The sequence below is a fragment of the Oncorhynchus nerka genome, linkage group LG20 (genome assembly GCF_034236695.1).
Source record: "Oncorhynchus nerka isolate Pitt River linkage group LG20, Oner_Uvic_2.0, whole genome shotgun sequence".
NCBI classification, from domain to species: domain Eukaryota; kingdom Metazoa; phylum Chordata; class Actinopteri; order Salmoniformes; family Salmonidae; genus Oncorhynchus; species Oncorhynchus nerka.
This window is the reverse complement of record NC_088415.1, coordinates 86,382,895-86,405,267: the sequence shown is the minus strand read 5'-3', so window position 1 is coordinate 86,405,267 and position 22,373 is coordinate 86,382,895. Positions and strand designations below refer to the sequence as shown.

Here is a 22,373-nt window from a genome sequence, read left to right as displayed (position 1 = left end):
ATATGTGTGTTACAGTATGTCTCCAAACCACAGGAGGCTGCTGAGGAGGCCGGAACAGAGCAAATGGAATGGCATAAAACACATGGAAACCATGGAAACCATGTGTTTGATGTATTTGATACCATTCCCCTGATTCCGCTCCGGCCATTACCACGAGCCGTTCTCCCCAATTAAGGTGCCACCATCCTCCTGTGCACCAAACATCACCTTTATAAACAAATCCTGAACAGAGAAAGAACAACATGCATCTGTAAGAACCAACGCTGAAGATGAGAAGCAGTACGGAGAGTGAACATTTAATATAGCACAGCCATAAAACAGGACAGGAACTGGGAAGTGGGAGCCTGATAAGCTGGCTCAGGCGTAGACGCCTGACGATCCATATGAGGCCTGACGTGGGATGGGCCCCTGACGAGTGACCCGGGGTGTGGAAGATCGACGATCCAGCTAAGGCCCCCAGACCCGACATCACCACCAACTGAAAACCCAGCGTTCTGTAAGAACTGACGCTGGATTAGAGAAGCAGGTACGATGAGTGAACATCACGGACAGCAATTCCCATCATTACTTGCAGGTTACATTATACATCACGGACGGCAAGGCCCATCATTACTTGCAGGTTACATTATACATCACGGACGGCAAGGCCCATCATTACTTGCAGGTTACATTATACATCACGGACGGCAAGGCCCATCATTACTTGCAGGTTACATTATACATCACGGACGGCAAGGCCCATCATTACTTGCAGGTTACATTATACATCACGGACGGCAAGGCCCATCATTACTTGCAGGTTACATTATACATCACGGACGGCAAGGCCCATCATTACTTGCAGGTTACATTATACATCACGGACGGCAAGGCCCATCATTACTTGCAGGTTACATTATACATCACGGACGGCAAGGCCCATCATTACTTGCAGGTTACATTATACATCACGGACGGCAAGGCCCATCATTACTTGCAGGTTACATTATACATCACGGACGGCAAGGCCCATCATTACTTGCAGGTTACATTATACATCACGGACGGCAAGGCCCATCATTACTTGCAGGTTACATTATACATCACGGACGGCAAGGCCCATCATTACTTGCAGGTTACATTATACATCACGGACGGCAAGGCCCATCATTACTTGCAGGTTACATTATACATCACGGACGGCAAGGCCCATCATTACTTGCAGGTTACATTATACATCACGGACGGCAAGGCCCATCATTACTTGCAGGTTACATTATACATCACGGACGGCAAGGCCCATCATTACTTGCAGGTTACATTATACATCACGGACGGCAAGGCCCATCATTACTTGCAGGTTAGGTTACATTATACATCACGGACGGCAAAGCCCATCATTACTTGCAGGTTACATTATACATCACGGACAGCAAGGCCCATCATTACTTGCAGGTTACATTATACATCACGGACGGCAAGGCCCATCATTACTTGCAGGTTACATTATACATCACGGACGGCAAGGCCCATCATTACTTGCAGGTTACATTATACATCACGGGTTACATTATACATCACGGACGGCAAGGCCCATCATTACTTGCAGGTTACATTATACATCACGGACGGCAAGGCCCATCATTACTTGCAGGTTACATTATACATCACGGACAGCAAGGCCCATCATTACTTGCAGGTTACATTACGGGAAATAAAGAACGTTTAATAAGTTATTTCCTTCTCATAAAAACGTAATAATGTTTTTAATCAAAGTTAGTAGGCTACATAATTTATTTAAAATATCTTGAGAGGTTATTGATGAGGGGCCATCTCCGTTGCAGAGGCAGTTGCAGTGTGTTCTGTGTGGTGCATACTGTATGTTGGATTTGTCGAACGTATGCGTCAAACTGTATGTGTAGACGGTTTGACAGAAATGGTAGCAGAAGGTGAATGTTGAACTTTATTTGCACATATATCCAGATGATAATGCGTACAGTTTTGCGCAATGACACTGTAGGTGTGAGCTGGGCAGCTGTGGGACGGACGGACGGACAGACATGTGAAAACAGGGTTGACATAAAGAGCCTCACTACAACTCTAACACACACCAATTCTTTATGTGCAGCAAAACGTTTGATGCATTTTAAATGCTAAGTATGAGACTTCAACAAGAGATTAAATTATACAATTGTACAATTTTGGGCTTCATGTTGCAAAACAAAAAAGGAAAAACAACATTTTTCATGTTGTGATAAAGAAACACTACATAAAATAGCTTATTAGTAATCATCATTGGTGATAGGAACTAAAACAACAGAGAACTGAAACGGTTAAACAAAACATCTGTAACATCTGTAGGTCATGTGACCAGCAGGAAGTGAAAGCTAGGGAACGGGTTGTTTTAGGAAACGGGTTTTGTTGATGAACCACTTGTCACAGCGCCATAGACTCACATAGTCACAGTCTGGAACATGATGACTCCTCTACTCTTCTTCGCCTTCCTCCTCCTCTCTTGTCTGCCAGGTAAGAACTGAACTCGGGTCTGGTTTCTCCTGAGACTCAGATTAACTCGTGCTCCACCTCCTCCTGGATCAACAACATTCCAGATGGAGAATCTCTAATGACAGTGTTATGGAGTCCCGGAGAAGGCTTAATCTGGGCCTGGGGAAACATGCTCTAACGTTTTAAACTCTGTAAAAGACACATTTGCTCCTCAGGATATAATGTATATAGTATATAGTGAAGTAAAGGGTAGCTAGTTATTGATCAAACTATTTTAAATGGCTGAGAAGCTCATGTTTTGTATTGTTGAATATGAAAACCATCCAAAAACCATTCTTTCATTTCCACTTGTATAAAAACACATTGTTAGAGCATTTTGATGTTATGATCAGTAAAGTGCTGAAGGGAAGCCATATTGTTTATATTTTCTGTGTTTTCTTGCACAATATATATATTTTTTTTTTTCAGCTTTCAAACATTTCACTGGCACAAGTGTCCAAATTCATGGCATTCTCTGACAGCCAGTGGAAGTAGAAAGCAACAGTCTCCTGTCTCCGTCCTAAGTCTGTATTACGCCCTCAAGCAAGCGTGTCCTTCTGGGTTTGAACCTGGCTCGTCTGCACACCGCAAGACTGTGTTAGACCGCAGAGCTAAACTCTAGGAAATAATCTCAGGGAACTAACGGAATATTCAGGTCTCAGGCAAGGGAAAGGGAGAGTGAGAAGGGGCAGGAGAAGAGAGAAGGCAGAGGGGGAGGGAGAGTGAGAAGGGGCAGGAGAAGAGAGAAGGCAGAGGGAGAGGGGATAAGGGTGGAGGAAAGTGGGGAGGGGGAAAAGAGCAGAGCTGCCAAATCTCACTCATTGACCATGAGACACGCATTTGACCCTCTTTTCACGCTCTCAGAAGAGGGAGTAGGGAGGAGGAGGAACGGGAATAGGAAGATGAGAAGGAGAGAGGGGGGACTGAGGGATGTGAAAGTGACAGTAACTATTTTCAAGAAAAACGAAACCCGAAGTGTCTTATGAAGGCGTGCTATTCAGGGTCACATTCTGTATCCTGCTTTTTTATGGATAGGATAGTTTAGGGCTGCTGGTTAAATATCAACAGTACCAGAGAGGAAACATGACTTTTAATAACATACACATTGACAGACATGTGTTAGGACTTAATGTCAGGGTTAATGACTTCTCTGCTCCCTGCCTGTAGTGTTTTTATGTAGGGTGACCTGGCAGTTGTAGAGGGGTTAGTAGTCAGGGGTTAATGAACTTCTCTTCCTGCCTGTAGGCTCTCTCTGTAGGGTGACCACCGTGGGTGATCTAAGGGTTCTGGAGGGGGTCAGGGGTTAATATTTTATTTTTATTTATTTATTTTACCTTTATTTTACTAGGCAAGTCAGTTAAGAACAAATTCTTATTTTCAATGACGGCCTAGGAACAGTGGGTTAACTGCCTGTTCAGGGCAGAACAACAGATTTGTACCTTGTCAGCTCGGGGATTTGAACTTGCAACCTTCCGGTTACTAGCCCAACGCTCTAACCACTAGGCTACCCTGCCGCCCCGTTAAATCAAATGTATGCACCACACAGAACGCACTGCAACTGCCTCTGCAACGCAATGCTGCAAGACAAATGCAGCGTTCCATTGGAAATGAATTTACTTCTGGTGTAACAAAATGCAAAGGCTGGCATTGAGGTGCTAGTGCTCTTTGGCAATTTCAATTTGTAAAAGTCAGCACTCTGCTATTTTCCAACCCTGACCCCAGGGTTCCAGGTAGAACCCTCTGTGTAAAGGAACTCTCTGTGTACTTGGAACTCAAAAGAGTTCTACCTAGAACCAAAAGAGTTCTACCTAGAACCAAAAGAGTTCTACCTAGAACCAAAAGGTTTCTACCTGGAACCAAAAAGGGTTCTTCAAAGGGCTCTCCTATGGGGACACCCGAAGACCCCTTTTAGGTTCTAGATAGCACCTTGTTTCTAATAGTGTAATTATCCAACTTCATGCCATGGTCTTTATTGATGTTCACAGGTCGACACTGAATAGTAGATGTCAGATAGCAATCACCATGATTATCTTACATCTGAAATCCGTTTGGCTTCAATCTCTTCAGCATTTCTTTGCTATTCATCCATGGTTAACTCTCAACCTGACATAAGAGTTAAGGACATTTGCAAGCATTACTGGGAAAGCCACCCATTCATTGAATGAGGCAGAATATGTTGAATGCATGATGAATATACGTATACTTGCATACATACTGCCAGAGTAAATGATGTGAGGCCATCATTATGCAGTAGAAGAGATCCATTGGAACACACCTCCTAATGGATCGACACGAAGGAAATCTAATGTTCCAAGTTACTTAATGTTCCTTTGTACCTCCCACCTCTGATCTACAGGATAGAGCTTTGACGAGACAATCTGAACCGTTCAAACAAATTGATCCGCCTGCATACAGTACACACAGTTTTTAATGCGTAACACTGATTTATCATTGGCTGTATTTAGTGTAGGATGGAACTGTGAATACAGTCACGCCCACACACTCTCTCACTTCCTACAGTCACTGACACCGTTCATTCAATGGGCTTTGCACATAGGCCTAATGAGTCCACACTTTCACAGATGCTGCATGGGCAAAAATCATCTCCAATATAAAGAAAAAATGACAATGTCGGTTTTATTGTTCATGATAGTTTAATTAAGAATGTAATCATCCAGCTAGACGTTACACTGTCCTTCTCTCAGCACATATCAAAGCTGCAGGCTAAAGTTAAATCTAGACTTGGTTTCCTCTATCGTAATTGCTCCTCTTTCACCACAGCTGCCAAACTAACCCTGATTCAGATGACCATCCTACCCATGCTAGATTACGGAGACGTAATTTATAGATCGGCAGGTCAGGGTGCTCTCAAGTGGCTAGATGTTCTTTACCATTTGGCTATCAGATTTCCCACCAATGCTCCTTATAGGACACATCACTGCACTCTATACTCCTCTGTAAACTGGTCATCTCTGTATACCCGTCGCAAGACCCACTGGTTGATGCTTATTTATAAAACCCTACTGGGCCTCACTCCCCCATATCTGAGATATCTACTGCAGCCCTCATCCTCCACATACAACACCCGTTCTGCCAGTCACATTCTGTTAAAGGTCCCCAAAGCACACACATCCCTGGGTCGCTCCTCTTTTCAGGTCGCTGCAGCTAGCGACTGGAACGAGCTGCAACAAACACTCAAACTGGACAGTTTTATCTCAATCTCTTCATTCAAAGACTCACTCATGGACAGTCCCACTGACAGTTGTGGCTGCTTTGTGTGATGTATTGTTGCCTCTACCTTCTTGACCGTTGTGCTGTTGACTGTGCCCAATAATGTGTGTACCCTGTTGTGTGCTGCTACCATGTTGTTGTCATGTTGTGTTGCTACCATGCTGTGTTGTCATGTGTTGCTGCCATGCTATGTTGTTGTCTTAGGTCTCTCTTTATGTAGTGTTGTGTTGTCTTTCTTGTCGTGATGTGTGTTTTGTCCAATATTTACATTGTATTGTATTTATATTTTTAATCCCAGGCCCTCATCCCCGCAGGAGACCTTTAGCCTTTTGGTAGGCCGTCATTGTAAATAAGAAAGAGTTCTTAACTGACTTGCCTCGTTAAATAAAGGTTAAATAAAATAAATAAATAAAAATACAGTATATATTGTCTTCTAACATGGAGTATCTTCTATCTGGTCCTCAATGCAGGCTGCTTTGAACCCATTTTAGTATATTTTCTAACATGGGGTATCTTCTATCTGGTCCTCAATGCAGGCTGCTTTGAACCCATTTTAGTATCTTTTCTAACATGGAGTATCTTCTATCTGGTCCTCAATGCAGGCTGCTTTGAACCCATTTTAGTATCTTTTCTAACATGGAGTATCTTCTATCTGGTCCTCAATGCAGGCTGCTTTGAACCCATTCTAGTATCTTTTCTAACATGGAGTATCTTCTATCTGGTCCTCAATGCAGGCTTCTTTGAACCCATTTTAGTATCTTTTCATCAATCATGTTTATCATGTGTTGACAAACCTTTTAACAAATCTGTACAGACCCCTTCCTGCGTTTGCAAACATTTCCGCATGAGGGCGATGCGCGCAAGTTGGTCACAGAACAATGGGGAGTCTCTATTTAAATGTTGCTTATGAGTGCATTTCACACTACTTTGGATTTTCATTGGATTGTAAAGACTCGTATGAATGTCCTGCTCATTATAATGTTTGTGTCATCATCGCAAATCAACTGCATTATACATAGAAAAGATTTCAACTTTAACCAGTAAATGGCTCTTTGGCTAGCTTTCGCTACAGCCTATATCAATGAGCGTTAGCATTCTAGCTAGCAACTGCTGCATGCAAAATAGTTACTTTGCAAACATAACTACCAAATATAATCTTAGCTACTGTTCAAGCAAAAATAATTGTAAGCATATGAGAACCCCAAATAGTTTTTTTGTTGGGAAGTAACAGAAATGCAAATCTAGGCTATGCTGAATGGGCCCAAATCACGATGGCTTTCTTACTGCAGCCAAGAGTCGCGAGCATCTGTACATGACGTCAGTGTGTCGTGTACTGGAACATAGTCTATTATCTAGGTGGAGGGAATTACATTAACAATGGAGATTTGAGAATGTTCTTTGGTTGATAGACAGTTTTGTCTAAGAGTCATAGAGCTATCGTTAGAGAGATATCGTCGCAGCGATATCTGAGATATTGTTACAGAGATATTGTCGCAGAGCTATCGTTAGAGAGATATCATCGCAGAGATATCTGAGATATTGTTACAGAGATATTGTCGCAGAGCTATCGTTAGAGAGATATCGTTGCAGCGATATCTGAGATATTGTTACAGGGATATCGTCACAGAGATTTCATCACAGAGATATCGCCTTCTTGGCCAATTTCAAGCAGGCTGCTGGTGATCTATAACACAATTGGTTATTTTTCTGCCAGTGGAGGCTCACAGTAGCCAACAACCAATGTCTAATTAAACTATCATAGACAGCAAAACAGACATTCCTGTTTTTTCTTAATATTGGACATTATTTTTGCCCATGCAGCTCCTGTGAAAGTGTGGACTCATTAGGCCTATGTGCAAAGCCCATTGAATGAAAGGTGTCAGTGACTATAGGAAGTGAGAGAGTGTGTGGGCATGACTGTATTCGCAGTTCCATCCTACACTCATACAACCAATGACTGGGGCTCTCGAGTGGCGCAGAGGTCTAAGGTACTGCATCTCAGTGCTAGAGGCGTCACTATAGACCCTGGTTTGATTCCAGGCTGTATTACAATGGGCCGTAACCTGGTTTGCAATAGATCTAGGCTACAGTATATTTTCTAACATGGAGTATCTTCTATCTGGTCCTCAATGCAGGCTGCTTTGAACCCATTTTAGTATATTTTCATCAATCATGTTTATCATGTGTTGACAAACCTTTTAACAAATCTGTACAGACCCCTTCCTGTGTTTGCAAACATTGCCGCACGAGGGCGATGCGAGCAAGTTGGTCACAGAACAATAGGGAGTTCTTATAGAACGCCAGCAAAAAAAGCCTCTATTTAAATGTTGCTTTTGAGTGCTTTTGGATTTAATTGGATTTTAAGCCTCATATGAATGTCCTTCTTAATATAATGTTTTTGTCAATGCATTATACTGCATTAACTTCAACCAGTAAAATGGCTTTTTGGCTAGCTTTCGTAACAGACTATATTAATGAGCATTAGCATTCTAGCTAACAATTTGCGCATCCAAAATAGTTATATTGCAAAGATCACTACCAAATATAATCTTAGGAATTTTTCAAGCAAAACTCAAAACATCATTGTAAGTGTATGAGAAACCCCCAAAAAGTTATTTTGTTTAGAAGTAATAAAAATGCAAATCTAGGCTATGTTGAGTGGGCGCAGATGGCGATGGTTTCTTACTGCAGCCAAGTGCGCATCGGTACATGACGTCAATCCAGAACCTCCACCTCCGGCTTCTCCACCTATGGGATCGTCAGAGGGGGGAGGTACTGAGGAGTCCTTTTGTGGGGAAAAACTCATTTTGATTGGCTGGACCACCCATGGCTGGACCTCTTCCCAGCCCTGTGAAAAACATAGATTAGGGCCTAATGAATGTATTTAAATTGTTTGATTTCCTTATATGAATAGTAACTTAGCCAAATCTGTGAAATTGTTGCATGTTGTGTTCATATTTTTGTTCAATATAGATTCAGACAAATGGCTACTGTGTATTACAATAGACTAACCCACACAAGAGGATCAGCAATCCAAACGGGCTATCAAGCAGAGCAATTAGTGTCTCTTATGTCCCCATCTAATTAAAGTTGTTTATTCATTTATACCCATTGTAGGGTGTTGTATCCGAGAAAGAGAGAGAGAGAGAGAGACAGAGATGTGGATGGAAGGAGGTGTTGTGGGGGGACTCCAGAATTCAATATGGTACATCGGGATGCAGTTTTTCCACATTTCTCTGTCATGCTCGGAAATGTGAAGCCTATTATGTTCAGCAAGGACACATTGTGCGCGACATTGCAATAAAACCCTTACACAGCTAAGGAAATTGCCTCATTATCCTCGACAGAGCTTTCTTTTTTTCTTACCAGCATGACTGCGAATTGCACAAGCTACTACAGCGCAGAAAATGCTTTTGTGAATGGCTTTTTGTGCCCTAAAGCGGGAAGCGGTGCCCACGCGGTATTCTGCTGCGGATTTAACGATATCAAGTATTGCTGTGATGACCCCAACAGTTTTTTCCCCTACGAGTATGCATACATGTGGTGGCTTAGGTAAGGACTTTTTTACACATCTTTGATTTGATGTTATACCAATTCATCCGTTTTGTTTTTCCTATATAGCCTTACCCTATCTTGGGGAAATCTCATTCAATTGAAGGGCTTTATTGGCATGGGAAACATGTGTTAACATTGCCAAAGCATGTGAGGTAGATAATATATAAAGTGAATATATAAAGTGAAATAAACAATACAAATGAACAGTAAACATTACACATACAGAAGTTTCAAAACAATAAAGACATTACAAATGTCATATTATATATATATATATATATATATATATACAGTGTTTTCATTCACTGCTGGACTTTTAAGTTTGCATAATGTTTGATATTGTGATGATGTACACCTATTATAGGTTACAGTAGGCTACTGTATAACGAGGGAAGCTGATGCAAGGAGAAAAGTACCTAAATTAAAAGTGAAAATAAAAACTGAAAAAGTGTACAATACTGTATCCAGGGGCAGACTGGGACCAGAATTTGTCCCTGGTATTTCTAACACACTGGCCCATGTTTTTCCTCGATAACCCCATTATTAGCCAAACGATATATATTTTATTTAACTTTTCTTTAACTTGGCAAGTCAGTTAACAAAAATTCTTATTTACAATGACAGCCTACCCCAGCCAAACCCGGGCAACACTGGGCCAATTGTGCGCCGCCCTATGGGACTCCCAATCACTGCCAGATGTAATACAGCCTGGATTCAAACCAGGGACTGTAGTGATGCCTCTTGCACTGAGATGCAGTGCCTTAGAACACTGCACCACTCAGATGGACCAGCCCATCTGACATTAGCCCGAAATGCTGGATGGCCAGTCCGCCCCTAAATGTATCACTCTCAGAAAGAGTGCAATCTATTATCTGTCTTCCCCATCACCTCTCTCTGCTCCCCCTGCCTTTCCCTCCCTGTCTTCCCCATCACCTCTCTCTCTGCTCTCCCCTGCCTTTCCCTCCCTGTCTTCCCCATCACCTCTCGCTGCTCCCCCTGCCTTTCCCTCCCTGTCTTCCCCATCACTTCTCTCTCTGCTCCCCCTGCCTTTCCCTCCCTGTCTTCCCCATCACCTCTCTCTCTGCTCTCCCCTGCCTTTCCCTCCCTGTCTTCCCCATCACCTCTCTCTCTGCTCTCCCCTGCCTTTCCCTCCCTGTCTTCCCCATCACCTCTCTCTCTGCTCTCCCCTGCCTTTCCCTCCCTGTCTTCCCCATCACCTCTCTCTCTGCTCTCCCCTGCCTTTCCCTCCCTGTCTTCCCCATCACCTCTCTCTGCTCCCCCTGCCTTTCCCTCCCTGTCTTCCCCATCACTTCTTTCTCTGCTCTCCCCTGCCTTTCCCTCCCTGTCTTCCCCATCACCTCTCTCTCTCTGCTCTCCCCTGCCTTTCCCTCCCTGTCTTCCCCATCACCTCTCTCTCTCTGCTCCCCCTGCCTTTCCCTCCCTGTCTTCCCCATCACTTCTCTCTCTGCTCCCCCTGCCTTTCCCTCCCTGTCTTCCCCATCACCTCTCTCTCTGCTCTCCCCTGCCTTTCCCTCCCTGTCTTCCCCATCACCTCTCTCTCTGCTCTCCCCTGCCTTTCCCTCCCTGTCTTCCCCATCACCTCTCTCTCTGCTCTCCCCTGCCTTTCCCTCCCTGTCTTCCCCATCACTTCTTTCTCTGCTCTCCCCTGCCTTTCCCTCCCTGTCTTCCCCATCACCTCTCTCTGCTCTCCCCTGCCTTTCCCTCCCTGTCTTCCCCATCACCTCTCTCTCTGCTCTCCCTGCCTTTCCCTCCCTGTCTTCCCCATCACCTCTCTCTCTGCTCTCCCCTGCCTTTCCCTCCCTGTCTTCCCCATCACCTCTCTCTCTGCTCTCCCCTGCCTTTCCCTCCCTGTCTTCCCCATCACCTCTCTCTGCTCTCCCCTGCCTTTCCCTCCCTGTCTTCCCCATCACTTCTTTCTCTGCTCTCCCCTGCCTTTCCCTCCCTGTCTTCCCCATCACCTCTCTCTGCTCCCCCTGCCTTTCCCTCCCTGTCTTCCCCATCACTTCTTTCTCTGCTCTCCCCTGTCTTTCCCTCCCTGTCTTTCCCATCACCTCTCTGCACCCCCCTGCCTTTCCCTCCCTGTCTTCCCCATCACCTCTCTGCACTCCCCTGCCTTTCCCGCTCTGTCACACATTTATGACATTCTCTCGTCTTCTCTACCTCGCTCCCCCTTTCTCTCACCTTCTATGTCCATTGCTTTCTCCCGGCCTTCCCCTAATCTCTTTCTCTCCTTTCACCATCTGTCTCTGTCTCTTTCTTCATCTCTTTCCCTCCCCGTCCCCATCTGTCTCTGTCTCTTTCTTCATCTCTTTCTCTCCTGTCCCCATCTGTCTCTGTCTCTTTCTCTTTCTTCATCTCTTTCCCTCTCCTTTCTTCATCTGTCTCTGTCTCTTTCTTCGTCTCTTTCCCTCTCCTTTCCCCATCTGTCTGTCTCTTTCTTCGTCTCTTTCCCTCCCCGTCCCCATCTGTCTCTGTCTCTTTCTTCATCTCTTTCTCTCCTGTCCCCATCTGTCTCTGTCTCTTTCTTCATCTCTTTCTCTCCTTTCCCCATCTGTCTCTTTCTTCATCTCTTTCTCTCCTGTCCCCATCTGTCTCTGTCTCTTTCTTCATCTCTTTCCCTCCCCGTCCCTCCCTGTCTCTCCCCGTCCCTCCCTGTCTCTCCCCGTCCCTCCCCGTCTCTCCCCGTCCCTCCCTGTCTCTCCCCGTCCCTCCCCGTCTCTCCCGTCCCTCCCTGTCTCTCCCCGTCCCTCCCTGTCTCTCCCCCGTCCCTCCCTGTCCCTCCCCCGTCTCTCCCCGTCCCTCCCTGTCCCTCCCCGTCTCTCCCCGTCCCTCCCCGTCTCTCCCCGTCCTCCCTGTCCCTCCCCGTCCCTCCCCGTCCTCCCCGTCCCTCCCTGTCCCTCCCCGTCCCTCCCTGTCCCTCCCCGTCTCTCCCCGTCCCTCCCTGTCCCTCCCCGTCCCTCCCTGTCCCTCCCCGTCTCTCCCCGTCCCTCCCCGTCCCTCCCGTCTCCCCTGTCCCTCCCCGTCCCTCCCCCCTCCCCGTCCCTCCCCGTCCCTCCCTGTCCCTCCCCGTCTCTCCCTGTCCCTCCCCCCCCGTCTCTCCCCGTCCCTCCCTGTCCCTCCCCGTCCCCCTGTCCCTCCCCGTGTCCCCCCGTCCCCCCGTCCCTCCCTGTCCCTCCCCGTCCCTCCCTGTCCCTCCCTGTTCCTCCCTGTCCCTCCCTGTCCCTCCCCGTCTCTCCCCGTCCCTCCCTGTCCCTCCCCGTCTCTCCCCGTCCCTCCCCGTCCCTCCCTGTCCCTCCCCGTCCCTCCCTGTCCCTCCCTGTCCCTCCCCGTCCCTCCCTGTCTCTCCCCGTCCCTCCCCGTCCCTTTCCCCCTACTCGCCATCCTCTTTCTCTTCCCCTTATTTCTTAATCTCTTAGCGTCGGGGCCCTGATAGGTCTGTCCATAGCAGCAGTGGTCCTGCTGGCCTTCCTCATCACAGTCTGTGTCCTCTGCTACCTCTTCATCGCCACCAAGCCCAGTCGCCTTGACAACGGCCTGCCACTCAGAACACCAGGTGGGTAACACTTCTGGGGTGGGCTAAGGTCTTGACACATAATCTAAAGGTATGTGATGGGATACATAGAGCCGGGCTAAGGTCTTGACACATCATCTAAAGATGTTGGGTAGGATACATACAGTGCATTCGGAAAGTATTCAGACCCCTTGACTTTTTCTACATTTTGTTATGTTACAGCCTTATTCTAAAATGGATTAAATATGTTTTCTCAGCAGTCTACACACAATACCCCGTAATGACAAAGCAAAAATAGGTTTTGACACATTTTTGCAAATGTATAGAAAACAAAGTACAGAGAAATCATTGATGGAAACCTGCTCAGGACCTCAGACTGGGGCGAAGGTTCACCTTCCAACAGGACAACGACCCAGCAAAGACAACGCAGGAGTGGCTTTAGGACAAGTCTCTGACTGTCCTTGAGTGGCCCAGCCAGAGCACGGACTTGAACCCGATCTAACATCTCTGGAGAGACCTGAAAATAGCTGTGCAGCAACGCTCCCCATCCAACCTGACAGAGCTTGAGAGGATCTGCAGAGAAGAATGCGAGAAACTTGTAGCGTCATACCCAAGAAGACTCGATACTGTAATCGCTGCCAAATATGCAAAGGGTCTGAATACTTATGTAAATTTGATATTTCAGTTTTTATTTTGAGTAAACTAGCAAACATTTCTAAAAACCTGGTTTTGCTTTGTCATTATGTGGTATTGTGTGTAGATTGCTGAGGGAAAAATTATTGAATCAATTTTAGAATAAGCCTGTTACGTAACAAAATGTGGAAAAAGTCAAGGGGTCTGAATACTTTCCGAAGGCACTATAAATGGGATATTGTATAGAAAATACCAAATAAAACTCATTTTAGGGCTATCGTGCTATCGCGGATACAAGTCTGTTGACCCTTATCACACCAGGCACCTTGATGACAGCCCCCAACATCAGGAAATTGAAAGTGTCTTTCTTCTGGAATCAATGTTCCTCAGTACACAAACACACAATAATATAATGAGCCATGCCATGCATTGCTGGGCTCAGTCAGGTTTTTGACACATTCACCCATTCCCCCACTGAAACATCACCCACAAAATGTTGGCACCATTGTAACAGGTTGTAATCAAGCCCTGGTCTCCAGCATGGGAACAGAGGATGAATACCTGGTGGCTAGGTAGTCTCAGGTAGGAATACAAAAAAAAAACTTGGCTCTGACAACGAAAGCATTTCATGTCCATCAACTTATCCAAATACCTGTCACACCCTACAGCAGGGCTTCCCAACCCTCTTCCTGGAGATCTAACTTCCTGTGGGTTTTCAGTCCAACCTTCATTTAACACAACTGATTCTACTAATTAGCTGCTCAACAAGACCTTAACTAGCTGTATCAGATATGCTGACTTAGGGTTGGGCTGAAAACCTAAAGGACAGTAGATCTCCAGGAAGAGGGTTGGGCTGAAAACCTACAGGACAGTATATCTCCAGGAAGAGGGTTGGACTGAAAACCTAAAGGACAGTAGATCTCCAGGAAGAGGGTTGGCCTGAAAACCTAAAGGACAGTAGATCTCCAGGAAGAGAGTTGGACTGAAAACCTACAGGACAGTAGATCTCCAGGAAGAGGGTTGGCCTGAAAACCTAAAGGACAGTAGATCTCCAGGAAGAGGGTTGGACTGAAAACCTACAGGACAGTAATATCTCCAGGAAGAGGGTTGGACTGAAAACCTAAAGGACAGTAGATCTCCAGGAAGAGGGTTGGCCTGAAAACCTAAAGGACAGTAGTTCTCCAGGAAGAGAGTTGGACTCAAAACCTACAGGACAGAAGATCTCCAAGAAGAGGGTTGGACTGAAAACCTACAGGACAGTAGATCTCCAGGAAGAGAGTTAGACTCAAAAGAGGGTTGGACTGAAAACAGGACAAGTTGGAGATAGATCTCCAGGAAGAGGGTTGGACTCAAAACCTACAGGACAGTAGATCTCCAGGAAGAGGGTTGCACTGAAAACCTACAGGACAGTAGACCTCCAAGAAGAGGGTTGGACTGAAAACCTACAGGACAGTAGATCTCAAGGAAGAGGGTTAGACTGAAAACTTACAGGACAGTAGATCTCCAGGAAGAGGGTTGGACTGAAAACCTACAGGACAGTAGATCTCCAAGAAGAGGGTTGGACAGCCCTTTCCTACTGTAACCTGTGGATCTCCAGGAAGAGGGTTGGGCAGCCCTGTCCTACTGTAACCTGTGGATCTCCAGGAAGAGGGTTGGGCAGCCCTGTCCTACTGTAACCTGTGGATCTCCAGGAAGAGGGTTGGACAGCCCTGTCCTACTGTAACCTGTGGATCTCCAGGAAGAGGGTTGGACAGCCCTGTCCTACTGTAACCTGTGGATCTCCAGGAAGAGGGTTGGGCAGCCCTGTCCTACGGTAACCTGTGGATCTCCAGGAAGAGGGTTGGGCAGCCCTGTCCTACTGTAACCTGTGGATCTCCAGGAAGAAGGTTGGACAGCCCTGTCCTACTGTAACCTGTGGATCTCCAGGAAGAGGGTTGGGCAGCCCTGTCCTACGGTAACCTGTGGATCTCCAGGAAGAGGGTTGGACAGCCCTGTCCTACTGTAACCTGTGGATCTCCAGGAAGAGGGTTGGACAGCCCTGTCCTACTGTAACCTGTGGATCTCCAGGAAGAGGGTTGGGCAGCCCTGTCCTACTGTAACCTGTGGATCTCCAGGAAGAGGGTTGGGCTGAAAACCTACAGGACAGTAGATCTCCAGGAAGAGGGTTGGGCAGCCCTGTCCTACGGTAACCTGTGGATCTCCAGGAAGAGGGTTGGGCAGCCCTGTCCTACTGTAACCTGTGGATCTCCAGGAAGAGGGTTGGACAGCCCTGTCCTACGGTAACCTGTGGATCTCCAGGAAGAGGGTTGGGCTGAAAACCTACAGGACAGTAGATCTCCAGGAAGAGGGTTGGACAGCCCTGTCCTACTGTAACCTGTGGATCTCCAGGAAGAGGGTTGGGCTGAAAACCTACAGGACAGTAGATCTCCAGGAAGAGGGTTGGGCAGCCCTGTCCTACGGTAACCTGTGGATCTCCAGGAAGAGGGTTGGGCAGCCCTGTCCTACGGTAACCTGTGGATCTCCAGGAAGAGGGTTGGGCAGCCCTGTCCTACGGTAACCTGTGGATCTCCAGGAAGAGGGTTGGGCAGCCCTGTCCTACGGTAACCTGTGGATCTCCAGGAAGAGGGTTGGACAGCCCTGTCCTACGGTAACCTGTGGATCTCCAGGAAGAGGGTTGGGCAGCCCTGTCCTACGGTAACCTGTGGATCTCCAGGAAGAGGGTTGGGCAGCCCTGTCCTACGGTAACCTGTGGATCATCAGAACCTTCAGAAACCGGCAGAACATTTATAAGCTGTTTATTGACACTTGATAGTGTTTATATTTGTTTCACAACACGTACATATAAATGAGGCAAATGTAGTTAACGCTTAAGAAATTATCACTGTCAGCTAAAACAAATAAACGTTCAAGACAAGTTTAAACATCTCTTTTTATTTTGTACATTTGAAACCCCTTCTCATTCATACTGATCGCCCTCCCTATTCCTAACACATGGTATGTCAAATTAAAACCTTAAAACAATACAAATACAGGAAGTTTTTTTATTTTATCCAGCAATGCAAATTACACTGAACATTATACAGGGTTGTGAACAGTGTAGCTTGTCCCTGAGCTGGTCGACAAACGGTTCTGGTCTCTCTGATTGCTGGAGGCACAGCATGTTGGTTTCAACCTTAAAAGTAACAAAGGTAGCAGTTTTTTTATAAGTCTGTTACATTCGCTGGATAAAGGCATTTCTGTGCTGCACTGATATGACAGGTTGGATAAAGGCATTTCTGTGCTGCACTGATATGACAGGTTGGATAAAGGCATTTCTGTGCTGCACTGATATGACAGGTTGGATAAAGGCATTTCTGTGCTGCACTGATATGACAGGTTGGATAAAGGCATTTCTGTGCTGCACTGATATGACAGGTTGGATAAAGGCATTTCTGTGCTGCACTGATATGACAGGTTGGATAAAGGCATTTCTGTGCTGCACTGATATGACAGGTTGGATAAAGGCATTTCTGTGCTGCACTGATATGACAGGTTGGATAAAGGCATTTCTGTGCTGCACTGATATGACAGGTTGGCTGCATTGTCAGTGGTGGAAAAAGTACCACATTCTCATACTGTAGTAAAAGTACAGATGCCATGATAGGAAATGACTCAAGTAAAAGTGAAAGTCACCCTGGAAAATATTACTTGAGTAAAAGTCTAAAAGTATTTGGTTTTAAATATACTTAAGTATCAAAAGTAAATGTAATTGCAAAAATGTACTTTAGTATCAAAAGTAAAAGTATAAATAATTTGAAATTCGTTATATTAAGCAAACCAGAAGGCACAATTGTGTTTTTCTAATTATTAGATAGCCAGGGGCACACTCAAACTTGAGCTGTTTAGTAAGTCAGATCAGAGGTAGTAGAGATGACCAGGGATGTTCTCTTGATAAGTGTGTGAATTGGACCATTTCTGTAAAAATGTAACGAGTACTTTTTGGTGTCGGGGAAAATGTATGGAGTAAAACGTATATAATTTTCTTTAGGAATGTAGTGAAGTAAAAGTAAAAGTTGTCAAAAATATAAATAGTAAAGTACAGATACCCCCCCAAAAAACGACTTATTGTAAGTAGTGTCACAGAAATACTTTTTTTTTTTTTTAATACACCCCAAACAACATGTAACGGTGGGTGAGTGATGGGTGTGGAGTCAGACGCAGAGAGCAAAAGTAAACGGGGAAAAACGCTTTAATGTCCTCTACAAAGTAACCGGTCCAAACATGAGTGAAGCCCTAAACACAGGTGCAAACAAACCCAAAACCTTAGTTACAAAACCCAGACAGCGAAAACCCAAAAGACAACGATAACCACAAACGTAACAATAACAATAAACCAGCACAAACACCAGCGGGCAAAACTAACTTAAATAACACCCATCCCAAAACCCCAACAAGGAACAGGTGCAAACAAACCCAAAACCTTAGTTACAAAACCCAGACAGCGAAAACCCAAAAGACAACGATAACCACAAACGTAACAATAACAATAAACCAGCACAAACACCAGCGGGCAAAACTAACTTAAATAACACCCATCCCAAAACCCCAACAAGGAACAGGTGAAAACAATTAGACAAAACCAAACGAAAAGGAAAAGGGATCGGTGGCAGCTAGTAGACCGGCGACGACCGCCGAGCGCCACCCGAACAGGAAGGGGAGCCACCTTCGGTGGCAGCTAGTAGACCGGTGACGACGACCGCCGAGCACCACCCGAACAGGAAGGGAAACAAAAGAGCGAGGTAAACCTCGTAGAAAGACACGGGACGATACCTGTGCACAAAACACGCAGCACAAAAGCTGAAACATCGCATAGGTACTCACATGACCCATCCTGATGTGATCAGGAAAATGTATTGGATCAAGCCATTATGTCAAACTACTTTGGAACAAATAACATATGATGTCAACAGCAGAATTATCATCAGCCTGGTATATTTTTCAGGTTGTCTTACCATTAGAAGTGTTTCAGCCATCCTCTGCCAGGTCACTTGCCCTCTTCTCCTCCAATGGAAGACTGACAACTCACGTCTGATCCCATGCCGTCACTGGTCACCCCTGAAGAAACACAAAAGATACATATTTTTAAACTATCTCCAAGAGTAAAAGAGATGGATGCTCAAAAATAAACTTAAACCATTACGTTATTAAACATCTTAAATGACAGGTCTCTGTCTGATCTAACCGGTGCAGCAGTCTGGGGATGAAGTTGTTGACAAATGGGATGAGGTAGAGGAGGACATCTCAAGCACGCGGCTATGAGATATGCTGTAGTAAGTCGCTCTGGATAAGAGCGTCTGCTAAATGACTTAAATGTAAATGTAAATGTAGTAAAGTATCTAGGGGTATTTGTTTTTATCTGAGCCTGCTAGTTAGCTACCAAAATTTATTATGCTAACATTAACTAGCTATCTATCACAGCAGTTGCAGTGAAGTTAGCAAAATTATTTGAAATAACGATTGAGGTATCCATGTAATCTAGATAAATAATTTACATTTAAATTAATATAAATAAAGTTAAATTTATCAGTTTATCCCTGTCCAGTGGCACCACAACTGGGCATTTGATTTGCAAACTCCATCACGTGTCCACATTACCAACAAACTAGAATAATCCAAACACACCAAGACAGTTGTGAAGAGGGCATGACAAAGCCTATTCCCCCCCCAGGAAACTAAAAAGATTTGGCATGGGTCCTGAGATCCTCAAAAAGTTATACAGCTGCAACATCGAGAGCATTTTGGTTGCATCACTGCCTGGTACAGCAATTGCTCGGCTTCTGACCACAAGGCACTCCAGAGGGTAGTGTGTACAGCCCAGTACATCACTGGGGCTAAGCTGCCTGCCATCCAGGACCTCTACACCAGGCAGTGTCAGAAGAAGGCCCTAAAAATTGTTAAAGACCCCAGCCACCCCAGTCATAGACTGTTCTCTCTTTTACCGCATGGCAAGCGGTACCGGAGTGCCAAGTCTCGGATAAAAAGGCTTCTCAACAGTTTTTACCCCCAAGCCATAAGACTCCTGAACAGGTAATCAAATGGCTTCCCGGACTATTTGCATTGTGTGCCTCCCCAAACCCCTCTTTTACGCTGCTGCTACTCTCTGTTTATCAAATATGCACAGTCACTTTAACTATATATTCATGTACATATGTACATACTGGCTCAATTGGGCCGACCAACCAGTGCTCCCGCACATTGGCTAACCGGGCAATCTGCATTGTGTCCAGCCACCCGCCACCCACCACCCGCCAACCCCTCTTTTACGCTACTGCTACTCTCTGTTCATCATATATGCATAGTCACTCTAACCATATCTACATGTACATACTACCTCAATCAGCCTGACTAACCGGTGTCTGTATGTATCCTCACTACTTTTATAGCCTCGCTACTGTATATAGCCTCGCTACTGTTTTTCTCAAAAATCAACACCTCAAAAGTGGTCCCCTGATGTGGTTTAAGCATTGTTGTGATCATAGAACATCCAATTCTGTGTTTTTTCTTTTAAGAATGTTGTGATTTTTCAGACCGAAATCCAGAAAAAAATTGAGGAGATCAGACACCTGGAAAAACAAAAACAGGAAATGTAATTTTATTAAAGGGCCCTACCATCATGTTTTGGTGTGCGTGACTGCACTTTAGAGTGTGTGTCATCCTGCAGCACAGCATCTTTGAGGAAAGTTGAGGTCACGCCCCATATTGGCTATACACCTAAGATGGATTTTTAGTTGTCTTTTTGTATTTTTTTCATTGAACCTTTATTTAACTAGTCAAGTCAGTTTAAGAACTAATTCTCATTTACAATGACAGCTTAGTAATATAATATAATATATGCCATTTAGCAGACACTTTTGTCCAAAGCAAGTGCATATGTAACGGGTGAGAAGATCGCTCGCCCTGAGAACTTGAAGTCGTTGTTTCCTTGTGGCTTCGTGGGTGACTGTTGTCGATGTGTTCAGAGGGTCCTTGGTTAGAGCCCATGTTGGGGGCAAGGAGAGGAACGTAAAGCAATATGTTTACACATACACTTTTACTTATGGGTGGTCCCAGGAATCGAACCCACTATCCTGGCCTTGCAACGCTCTAACAACATGCATGACAAAGTTATAGATGCTTGTGAAGCCTCGATTTAATATGATTTATAAAGCCTTTATTAAGTAGTGCTTATGTCACCTTTTACAAAGCACAGGTTTATGTCATATTTTATATAGTGGGTTATGTCACATTTGACTTAGGTTGTTATGTCACACAGTTATGCCACATTTTATGAACCCTTTATAGAGCATGACATACAGTTATTTTTTTTATTTTTTTTATTTCACCTTTATTTAACCAGGTAGGCTAGTTGAGAACAAGTTCTCATTTGCAACTGCGACCTGGCCAAGATAAAGCATAGCAGTGTGAACAGACAACACAGAGTTACACATGGAGTAAACAATTAACAAGTCAATAACACAGTAGAAAAAAAAATGGGCAGTCTATATACAATGTGTGCAAAAGGCATGAGGAGGTAGGCGAATAATACAATTTTGCAGATTAACACTGGGGTGATAAATGATCAGATGGTCATGTACAGGTAGAGATATTGGTGTGCAAAAGAGCAGAAAAGTAAATAAATAAATAAAAAAAACAGTATAAAAACAGTATGGGAATGAGGTAGGTGAAAATGGGTGGGCTATTTACCAATAGACTATGTACAGCTGCAGCGATCGGTTAGCTGCTCGGATAGCTGATGTTTGAAGTTGGTGAGGAGATAAAAGTCTCCAACTTCAGCGATTTTTGCAGTTCGTTCCAGTCACAGGCAGCAGAGTACTGGAACGAAAGGCGGCCAAATGAGGTGTTGGCTTTAGGGATGATCAGTGAGATACACCTGCTGGAGCGTGTGCTACGGATGGGTGTTGCCATCGTGACCAGTGAACTGAGATAAGGCGGAGCTTTACCTAGCATGGACTTGTAGATGACCTGGAGCCAGTGGGTCTGGCGACGAATATGTAGCGAGGGCCAGCCGACTAGAGCATACAAGTCGCAGTGGTGGGTGGTATAAGGTGCTTTGGTGACAAAACGGATGGCACTATGATAGCTGCATCCAGTTTGCTGAGTAGAGTGTTGGAAGCCATTTTGTAGATGACATCGCCAAAATCGAGGATCGGTAGGATAGTCAGTTTTACTAGGGTAAGCTTGGCGGCGTGAGTGAAGGAGGCTTTGTTGCGGAATAGAAAGCCGACTCTTGATTTGATTTTCGATTGGAGATGTTTGATGTGAGTCTGGAAGGAGAGTTTGCAGTCTAGCCAGACACCTAGGTACTTATAGATGTCCACATATTCAAGGTCGGAACCATCCAGGGTGGTGATGCTAGTCGGGCATGCGGGTGCAGGCAGCGATCGGTTGAAAAGCATGCATTTGGTTTTACTCGCGTTTAAGAGCAGTTGGAGGCCACGGAAGGAGTGCTGTATGGCATTGAAGCTCGTTTGGAGGTTAGATAGCACAGTGTCCAATGACGGGCCCAAAGTATATAGAATGGTGTCGTCTGCGTAGAGGTGGATCAGGGAATCGCCCGCAGCAAGAGCAACATCATTGATATATACAGAGAAAGAGTCGGCCCGAGAATTGAACCCTGTGGCACCCCCATAGAGACTGCCAGAGGACCGGACAGCATGCCCTCCGATTTGACACACTGAACTCTGTCTGCAAAGTAATTGGTGAACCAGGCAAGGCAGTCATCCGAGAAACCGAGGCTATTGAGTCTGCCGATAAGAATATGGTGATTGACAGAGTCGAAAGCCTTGGCGAGGTCGATGAAGACGGCTGCACAGTACTGTCTTTTATCGATGGCGGTTATGATATCGTTTAGTACCTTGAG

General features: G+C 45.3%; 1 protein-coding gene across 4 annotated transcripts in view; it reads left to right on the top strand.

The window, feature by feature from the left end:
* Positions 1 to 2,348: 2,348 nt before the first annotated feature.
* Positions 2,349 to 22,373, top strand: part of LOC115119479 (protein shisa-like-2A) — a 37,448-nt gene continuing 17,423 nt past the window's right edge. Inside the window, exons 1-3 of one of the 4 annotated variants that reach the window (XM_029648300.2) lie at positions 2,349 to 2,505; positions 8,872 to 9,306; positions 12,747 to 12,883. In XM_029648300.2, the coding sequence (XP_029504160.1) occupies positions 9,125 to 9,306; positions 12,747 to 12,883 (319 nt within the window). In that variant the 5' untranslated portion in view covers positions 2,349 to 2,505; positions 8,872 to 9,124. Of the gene's footprint in view, positions 2,506 to 3,768; positions 3,969 to 8,871; positions 9,307 to 12,746; positions 12,884 to 22,373 lie in introns of those variants that run through there. The other 3 variants (XR_010460261.1, XR_003861992.2, XR_010460262.1) reach the window with 3 other exon arrangements.